This window comes from Gymnogyps californianus, chromosome 19 (genome assembly GCF_018139145.2).
Source record: "Gymnogyps californianus isolate 813 chromosome 19, ASM1813914v2, whole genome shotgun sequence".
Classification (NCBI taxonomy): Eukaryota; Metazoa; Chordata; class Aves; order Accipitriformes; family Cathartidae; genus Gymnogyps; species Gymnogyps californianus.
The window spans coordinates 12,217,068-12,226,904 of record NC_059489.1 but is presented as its reverse complement, the minus strand read 5'-3'; the positions used below and the strand labels follow the sequence as shown (position 1 = coordinate 12,226,904).

At 58.5% G+C, this 9,837-nt stretch overlaps 1 protein-coding gene across 1 annotated transcript; it reads right to left on the bottom strand.

Annotated features, from left to right (window-relative positions):
* Positions 1 to 5,762: 5,762 nt before the first annotated feature.
* On the bottom strand, positions 5,763 to 6,428 carry RNF222 (ring finger protein 222). The gene has a single exon (XM_050908384.1). The coding sequence runs from the start codon at positions 6,426 to 6,428 to the stop codon at positions 5,763 to 5,765; it is 666 nt and encodes a 221-aa protein (XP_050764341.1).
* Positions 6,429 to 9,837: the final 3,409 nt, after the last annotated feature.

Genomic DNA, 9,837 nt, shown 5'->3' with positions numbered 1-9,837 from the left:
GGTCCCCAAGCCAGCCTGCCTGGCTGAGTGGTGGCAATGCCTGGCAATACATGCCGAAGTGCCCTGCCTGCAGCACGCAATGCCCAAGAGCAGGGAGGCTGGGCACTGGTTTGGGATCACATAGCCTGGTGGATCCCATTGCCCAGGAGCCCTGGGACCTCCCAGGGGGTGAGTGGGAAAGGCTGCTTTTGGGGACACCCCGTGATGTCCCCAGCATGGACAGGGCCACGCATCCACAGAATGAGATGGTGCCTGCTGCAAGCAGGCTGAGGGCTGGAGTCAGTAATGCAATCGGTGCCGGAGGAGACAAGCAATTACCCCTAGAACAGTGACCTGCCCATCCTGCCGGTCAAGTTAGGGGCCACATGTCTGCGATCATCTAGCCTGTGGCCACGCTGCGGGGCTCCTGGGAAAAGACATGGCCTGGAGACCTCTCCTACCACAGCAAAGGGGAAAACACCTCTCACAACCCCAGGGCCTGGGGTCCTCTGGCACCTCCACCCTAATGGCCCTGCCTGGGACTGGGCTGTCCCCACTGAGCACAGCTAGGGTGGAGGAGAGCTCCAGCCCCACCATGATGGAGGAGGTGAAGGTGTGGGCACTACGGAGTTCAGAGGGATGGGACATCCCCAAACTAACCCACACAGAGGGAGGCAGTGGAGAGGGGATTTTCATTTGCTTTAAAAGCAGTCCAGAAACAGGGTCCGCAGCATGGCTGTGCTGGCCAGCAGGATATCAGTTCACCAGTTCCCTCCATGGGGACAACCGGTGCTGCAGTCCCAAGGCTGTGCCGGTGGGGTGGAAGATGCCCAGTCTCTCACTTCAGCTCAAGCATCTCTTTGGAAAATGCTCACTGAGGCACACATGTACATAGGCAGCTGCTTGAAATAAAACAAATGGGCATGAAAACATGCATGGAAACACACGCACCAACAGTCATACCCATCCCCCCATGCACACAGGCAGCTGCTTGCTGGGCATAAGGACACATGGACACACATGCTCTCAGGGCTGCACTCTACCCCTGCACACAAACACCCATCCCCAGCCCAGGCTGGGCTTTATTTCTTGCCATGTGCTTGCAGAGCAGTCCCAAACCAACACCAGGGCTCCCAGCATCTTGCCCCATCACTGAGAGCCCTTTGTCCTCATCACTGAGTCCTACAAAGTCCCTGTCCAACAGGGATGTGTCCCCTCCTCCAGAGCTGCCTGGAGGATGTGTCTCTGGCCCTTTAGCTATGACGATACCATTAGCTGATCCTTAATTTGGTGTGCATGTGTTGTGGTTTAACCCTAGCTGGCAACTAAGCACCACACAGCCGCTCGCTCCCTTCCCCCCTGGTGGGATGAGGAACAGAATTGGAGGAGTAAAAGTGAGAAAACTCATGGGCTGAGATAAAGACAGTTTAATAGGTAAAGCAAAAGCCGTGCACGCAAGAAAAGAAAAACAAGGAATTCATTCACCACGTCCCATGGGCAGGCAGGTGCTCAGCCATCTCCAGGAAAGCTGGGCTCCATCACGCTTAACGGTGACTTGGGCAGACAAACGCCATCACTCCAAACGTCCCCCCCTTCCTTCTTCGCCCCCCAGCGTTATATGCTGAGCATGACGTCCTGTGGTATGGAATATCCCTTTGGGCAGTTGGGGCCAGCTGTCCCGGCTGTGTCCCCTCCCAGCTTCTTGTGGGAGGGCGGGGTGGGGTGGTGTGAGGTACTGGTTGCCTGGCCCATGCGCTCCGCAGGTTACTGCCTTGGGTGGCCTGCAGCTGCTGGTGAACAGAGCCCAGCCACTGTGCTCCTACCTGCGGCAGGGGGACATGGCTCCAGTGTCAGGGGGACATGGCTCCAGCATCACCGGGGCCTCCCATGGGACAGGGGATGGGAGACCCCAGCCCTCTCCAGTGATGGAAAGGGGAGAGGGGGAGCACGGCTGGGCCAGGTAGGTCAGTGTGGAGGGGACTCTGATGGGAGCCGCGGGGTGGGCTGTGTGTCAGGGGGGCATTTGGGATGCAATACCAGTGACATACAGGCACAATGGAGCCAGGGCACCCAGGGCATCACCAGGAGTCGCTGGCAGCTCCCAGCTTAAATCACAAGCACTAGCTGTGTGCCGGGAGCCCACAGCTAACAATAAGTGTGCAAGGTGCTGCGCAGGGCTGTTCACCAGCGAATTTGGCCATGAGTGAGCAACCAGCTGCCCACAGCCCCATGCTGGCATCTCTGCTGATGGACGTGGCAGGGCCAAAGAAGGACTATGTCAGTGTCCCTGCCATGGGTGATGTGCAGGGTGGATGTTTGCAGAGAATACTGCCATCCAATACCTGTCGCGGAGCTGCAGGCATGAGTTATCCTTGGGACATTAGGTCACCATGATAAACCAAGGCACTGAGTTACTCAGGGCTGAGCTGGAAATGTCCCCAGTATCCTCTAATGGACACATGTCTGGTGGGAGGACAAGCTGTACAGCATCTGGGGGCTCTGGTTTGCTGGAGATCCAAACATCTCCCCCAGGGACCATCAGCAGAAAAGGGCTTAGGAAGGTCTGGCTCCGGCCATCAGCTTTAACAACAATAGGATGATGGCAGCTTTTCCATCTGTGCTAAGGCAGGAAGGCGCTGGGAGCGTCTTTCCCAGATGCAGGCAGACTCTGACCTCAAACAACAGACACCCACGCATCTGGGAGCACCGAACATGGGCCCCGCTGCCTGGAGATGAGGTGGCTCTGGTGAGGACGTGGGGATGGTGGGTGATCCGCTGGCCCTGAGCAGCAGATGTGACTGTGGGCTGATGCAGCAGGTGCTGGTGCAAATGGGCCCTGGCTCGTGCCTCTGGGCACAGGAGTGTGCCACCCTCAGCAGAGCTAGTGCATGCTCAGCAGAGGATTTCCCAGGGTATCTCCAACCTCCTGCTGCCTGGCCCTCACCCACCCAAGGCAGGGGCTGGGGGCCCAGCGTGCCTGCCCACGCCAGCCGTGACAGCCATCCAAAGCCATTGCGTGTCCAAAGAAGGGCAACGAAGCTGGTGAAGGGTCTAGAGAACAAGTCTTATGAGGAGCGGCTGAGGGAACTGGGGTTGTTTAGCCTGGAGAAAAGGAGGCTCAGGGGAGACCTTATCGCTCTCTACAACTACCTGGAAGGAGGCTGTAGCAAGGTGGGTGTTGGTCTCTTCTCCCAAGTAACAAGCGATAGGACAAGAGGAAACCGCCTCAAGTTGTGCCAGGGGAGGTTTAGATTGGATATTAGGAAAAAATTCTTCACTGAAAGGGTTATCAAGCACTGGAACAATCTGCCCAGGGAAGTAGTTGAGTCACCATCCCTGGAAGCATTAAAAGACGTGTAGATGTGGCACTTAGGGACATGGTTTAGTGGCGGACTTGGCAGTTAACGGTTGGACCTGATGATCTTAAAGGTCTTTTCCTACCTAAACGATTCTATGAGTCTATGATTCTATTCTATGATCCCTGGCCAAGCAGTGCCACCCTGTGGCAAATGCCCTCCTCGCCTCGGAAGGGGGTGATGCCCCTGGACCCCCACCCCAGGCCCCCAGGTCCATGGCACTGGCTGCCCCTGCTGATAACACCCCCAGTCTTGGTCCCCTCTCCCCTGCTCCTGCACATGACCCCAACGCAGCACAAGAGATCGCATCTCATCCCAGTGCTGCCAGTGAAGCGCTTTCCTGTCCCCATTGCCTTGCCCAAATATCTCCAGGGCTCCAGCAACAGCAGCCAAAAGTGGGTTCCTCCTGCCCTACCCCCAGGGAGCCCCCCTGGGGTGCAGATGAGGGGGGGCCTCACTCCCACCTCCCAGCAGTCCTCTGCCAAGGGGCTGGTTCCCTGGCGCCCTGCATTAATTCCCCAGACAGACTAATAATAAGGTTTATTATTAAATAATGAGGCGTGGACACGTCATTATCAGGTAGTCATTTCTTATGAAATAGGATTTCCATTCCAGTGCGGTGTCTCAAGCACTTTTCCCCAGGCGATCTCCCAGTGCTTCATGCAGGGGTCAGTGTCATTGCACCCCGGGTGTGGGTGGGGAAACTGAGGCACAGGGTGGAGGAGTGCAGTAACGTCACAGGGAGAAGCCGGGCAGTCGGCAGCCCAGCCAGGGCACCATGCCTTGATTGTAAACCCAGAGGAAGGGGTAGGATGCCATCAGCTCCTCTGCCCCAGACTGCTCACCTCTTTCCAGCCCCAAGTGGTTCTTATTTGTTCCCCTGAAATGTTCTGGCTGATCCCAAAGCTGCCTCGGTGGCACTGCTGGCCATGTTTGTCCTACCTGATGCTCAGCCAAGCAGCATGAACCTCTCTTCAGGAGCGTGGGAACTGTGTGCCAGCCCTCCACCCCACTGTCACCTCCCGTGGGTGATGGTGAGGGACATCCTGCTCCTGCTCCCAGACACATTGGGGTGCCCATGAAAGCGCCGCAGCCCTCAGGGCACACTCCCGAATGATGTGGCCGAGAGCAGCACCACGGGGCCAGGGACTGGGTCAGGAGGACAAAGGTGATGAGGGTGCAGACTCTGCGTTGGGGTGCACAGCTGCAGAAAAACATGATGAGGAGCCCCAGCACCAGCAGGCAGCTCTGGCACGGGGGTGACCAGCAGCCCCCACTTCCCCCTCCCCTGAGAGCAGGCACGGAGAGTCCCAAATCTGAGCTGTGCATCTCAGATGTCCACTCCCCTCCCAAACCAGGGCCCCTGGGATGAGGGGCTGAGACTCCCCCAGGTGGCACCAGTCCCAAAGAGGGCAAAGCTGGGAGGCACGTGGGGCTGAGCGGTGCCTAACCTGTTTGGCACGGGTGAAAATGAGCCACCAGGTGTTAACCCTCAGGAGCTGGGTATAGGAACAAGGAAACAGGGCTCTAGTGAGGAGAGCAGGGCGGGATCCCAAATCTGCCCCCTTATACAGTCCAGACTTTTGGTTTAGCCCCCTGCCCCACACCCCACTGCCCGTCTTTGCATCCCCAGGGCAGGAGGGATGCCTGTGACACCAGAAGGATGGCCATGATCCTGGGGAGCTCAGAGAGAGAGGTGAGGGAGGGCAAGGCTGGGACTGCCTGGGGGATGAGTTGGCATCCATTGCCACCCCATCGCTCCGCAGGGGAGGAAGTGTTGGCTGGTGGAGGGGAAGGTGAGCTCACAGGGGCCAGGATCACTCTCTCCATCCTCTGGTTTCACTGCCCTTGTTGCCTGGTAGCTAGAGGCTCTGATTTATCTTCACGTCTTTGGGATGGAAAGCCATGAGTTTCTGCTCCAGGGTGGCTGCATCATGTACCCCGATGACCCTGACAGCCTGGGGAGCCTGGGGACCTCCAAAAGCCCCACAACCTGGCAGCCCGGATCCTCCGATGCACAGGGCCTTTGGCTGTACCTGGGCTCTGGGTACCTGTGTGCCATGGTCACAGCCCCTCAGGAGCTGGGATGGAGGGGAGGGACCAGCACAGCCCCCTCACCCCCTGCACATGCTGTCACAGAGTGCAGGAGTGACCAACCTCTCCGCTAAGACACTGGAGGAACCCACTAGCAGGGTTTGACCTGCCATATTTTAACCAAAAGAGGCAGAAAACGCCAACAGTGACACTGTGAGCACCTAGACATCTGCAGAAAGGTCTGAAAGTCCATCCAGTCCCTGGCCAGATGAGAGCACTTCACCTGAAGCTGCTTCTGGGCTTTCTCCAGGGGTCTTTCAAGAGAGGTTGCAGCCCTAGCTCTGTCCCAGAATCAGTGACGCTCCTCTAGTATCCGAGCTGATCCCATCCCTGCTACGAGTCCCTCTTCACCAGCAGTAGCCAAGGGAGCACAGCTGCCAGCAAGGCCACAGTCAAAATAAGGAGGACAGCAAGGGCGATGGGTGACTGGCAGCATTTTACCCCCAGGGCTGAGCTGGATGACACTGAGCTCCACGTTTCTGCTCTGCTTCTCCTCCCCAGGGAGCTGCAGTCCGCGTCCACCAGCGGCATCCCATGGTCACTGATGACAAAGATGTGGGCTTCCCGTGCGAGCTCTCCTGGGACCCCCTGCGAGTCCATGGGGCTGTTCCCTGTGCTGCAGCACCGGTCAAAGCTCTGTACCGGCATCACAAAATGGCTGGGCACCACCAAGGTGTTGCTGGCCTCCATTTTGGTCAGATGGGACAAGGAGGAAGGTGATAGAGGCATCTCCAGTGTCCGGGGGTTGGTACCTGCCTTGGGCGGCCATAGAGGCTTCTTCTTGCTGAGGAAAGTCACGTAGCGGCAGACAGGGCAGATGATGCTGCTCTGGACCTGGCCGTCAAGCTTGGCGGAGAGCAGGCACTTCACCAGGCAGTCGTGGCAGAAGGTGTGCCCGCAGCTGAGCTTGCGGTGCGTGGCCTCCAGCGGGTGAAACTTCTCGTAGCACACGGGGCACTCGGCGGGGGGACCCTCCTTGCTGGACGAGGTCTCAGACATCCCTGCTCTGTTGGCCACAGGTGCTCCCCGCTGCGAGGAAGAGGCACGATGGGTTAATAAGGGTATCAGCTGCAACGATTAGCATGGTCCATCTCTTCATCTCTCCTCCTCCTCCCTGCTCTGTTGCCTTTGCCCTCTTGTCCTTAACAGATGCAGTGGACAGCTACTAGGCATGATCTCAACAAGGCAGGGCATTTTCAGGAGCATTAAGCCTCTCAGTGTGGCCCTTGGGGCAAGAGAGAGATGATGGGAAGACCTCAGCTCCAGAGCCACCGGGGGCAATAATCCCCGGCTGCAAAATCACATGGAAAAAGACATGAGCCCCTGGATGGATCTGTGTCTACCTGCTCAGTGCCTGGTACAGGTAAAGCAGGTTCACTTTGTCATGAGTGCCTCTGTGCTCTGCTACCAGCTCCAGGTGCATGGGGGGTGGGAACTCCCATCCCACAAAGAAACCTGCCAAGGAAAGAGAGATTCCTCCTCTCTTCCTGCCTGGGGCAGGCAGCGAGCACCCACGCCAGGCTCCTTCCAGGCTGCTGGAGGATGTCCCAGGCTGGTGGCCAGGCCACTGCCATCTCCAAGCCGTGGTCCTCACTCACGCTGGAGCACGGTGCGGGCAGCAAGCCTCAGAGACCAGCGTCTCCTGTTAGTCAGAGTGAGCAGGGCAGAGCCCAGCCAGCTCACCCGGCCCCCGCCCTGGCCCGGGGTGCGAGGGGGAGCGCGGGGCCACTGTGATCCCCAGACCCGCATCTGGACTGGGTCTGAAACTCTCCCGTGCATCTCCCAGAGCACAGAGCATTCATGTGGCGGCTTCAGGGAAGGGAGAGGGAAGAGGGGAGAAGGGAGAAGGAAGAGAGGGGAAAGGGGAGAGGGGAGGAGGGATGCTCAGCTCAGCTCCCTTCTCTTAGGAGGGAGGAGAAGCTCAGGAACTGGAGCTTCATAAAACCTGCAGGTTTTTCCAGACCTTGCAGCATTTTCAGACTCGACCCAACCTGCACCCCTTTTCTCACGCACGACTGTGCCCATGGACATCCTCACAGCCGATTCTGGAGGTTTTGCCATCCCCTCCTTGGCTGCCCTCTTCTTGCACAGGAGCCACCCCCTGCACTGGGATGGCCACAAGAACAGAACAAGCCATCCCCTCCCCATGCAAGAGAAGAAAGATCCAGGCTCCTGCTCTGGTTTAGGAGGGATCAGGGACTTGATGCTCCCCCAAAGCACCGCAGGAGACCCTAACTCTGTGCACTTGCTCCTCCATGCCCCAAAGTCCCCTTACCTGCTGCAGGGCACCAGGGCAGGGGCCTCTCCATGCACTCCACCGTTGTCACCAGAAGCAGGGCTGGCCGTGCCCCAGCCCCAGCACCGAGCACCAGCTGAGGAGAGGACCGAGACGCCTATATAATACGGAGGTGTTGGCTGCGTGTTTCATGTGGGCGCGTTGCGCAAAAGCTGGAGCAGGGACAGGGACATCTCCCGGGGATTGAATGCAGAGGAACTCGTTCAGGTTTTAAAGGCCTAATATTTGCCTGGTTGGCCAGGGAGTGGGCGAGGAGCCGGCGTCAGGCGTCGGAGGGCAGGGACAGGAGGCACGGTCCTGCCTGCTTTCCCTCATGTAAAGGGAAGCTGTAGCTAGGCTCGTCCCTGGGGTCAAACCCCAATGAAACAGGCAGTAAAGTGGATGCCAGGACCCCAAACCCCTCTGTTGCTGCAAAGGGGCTGGGCTTCTGCAAAAACTTCTCGCCTCCACCCACCACCACTCCACATCCCTTGCCCTGGCCACATCTTCGTCCCCACGCCCTCTCCCCTCCACATCCACCAAACACTCATCCCCCCAGACCTGCGCTCCCTGTCCTACATCGTCGGACATTCACCAGAGCCCCGGTGTGGCAGTGCATGGCCCAACAAATACACTTGAGCAGGCATGAGGGCCGCCGCTGCCTTTCAGCTGTCCTGGGGGTTTCCAGCATCTCTGGGAACCGTGGTCCAGGCAGCAGGAGGAGCCCTGCAGGCTCAGGGCAGGCAGAAGCCCCATGCTTGGCCATCTCAGCAGCTGCAGGTGGCTTGTGAATCACTGTTTGGCCACGTGTGGGCTGGAAACCCACACAGAGAAGGTTTCTTGTGGCCTTACCCATGTCCCAGGGTGCTGCCCATCCCTCACCTGACCCCCAGGCAAGAAGTCGAGAGGCATCTTCCCTGCAAAGCCTTGAAAAAACTGCCAGCAGGGTGGATCGCTCCTGCCTCAGTCTTGACTCTTTCCAGCCACCCCTGCCACCCCTCAGCCTGGCCAGTGGCCACGGGGCTGCCAGCCTGCATTCAGTCTTGCTGAGCAGCTCCACAGGGATCTCGGTGCTGCTTGCCACATCCAGAGCAGGTCCCCAGAGCAGGCGTGGGGACCTCAAGGCACCTGCCTGCATGCCTTCCCTGGCTCTGGCAGTGGCGGTGCACCTGCGGGACCTGGATTTGCACCGTCAAGGGTCCTGAATGCCCCGGAAGGCCTGGGATCTCCATCATGGAAAGCCTTCAGGAGAAACCTGGACATACGGGGAGGTCTTGCCTTGGGGCAGAGAGATGCTCTGCAGAAGCATTCCCAACCCTGTGTTCCTCCAGCTTCAAGGTGCCCAGGGCTCTGCAGGGTCTATGGGGCAGGCAGAAGAGGAGATGCACCCCTGCCACCCAAAACCCCATGAGATGGGCCCTGGAGTCCCTCTGTGGGCAGGAGGGGTGGTTTCACGTGGCTGGGTGCCGTGGCAGGGCACAGGGCTACAGGCGTGGGCAGCAGTATCAGTTGCTCACGGGTGCAGCGGTTACAGCAGTTACAACACGGGGTTGGTTTCTGGAAGGAGAAGGGTGGATGCAGCCCCACCGGGACACCCCATGCGCTGGGGCAGCTGCCAAAATGCATCTGTTCTCTGCAGAGAGCACCCATGGTGGGAGGCTTGTGCCCCAGGGGGGACCCCTCGAGCCATGAAGCCCTGTCCCTTGCTGGAAGGAGACCTGACCCAGAGCACGTCAACACCTTCCACACCTCTGCTTAGGATTGGGGACCAAGCCACTCCACTTGTTATCCCAGTTTTCTTGGGGTGGTCAGAAATTGAGCCTGAATCCTCTCCAGACAGATTGTGTCAGGGCTGAGGTTGCACAGTCACCCCTGGGTTAGGCATCCCCATCCCCTGGCCCCTCCTTGAAGCTGCTGGAGGTGCCAGGGCTGCTTGCACCCACCAAGATCTCCAGTCCTGAACAAGTGATCTGGGCCAGTGAGAGCACATTTGGGGCAGCTGAGCATCTCCCCAGCTTCAGTTTACTCTCTGCCGGCACTGAGGCAGGGTGGAAATTCCTGTTTCCCATAGTTTGAATGCTCTCCGCAGCTGGAAACTATGAGCTCACAGCTCTATACATAGGCACCGGAAAA

Bases quoted from the DNA above. Each gene is read 5' to 3' on its own strand.
- RNF222 (XM_050908384.1), bottom strand. From the start codon at position 6,428: ATGTCTGAGACCTCGTCCAGCAAGGAGGGTCCCCCCGCCGAGTGCCCC.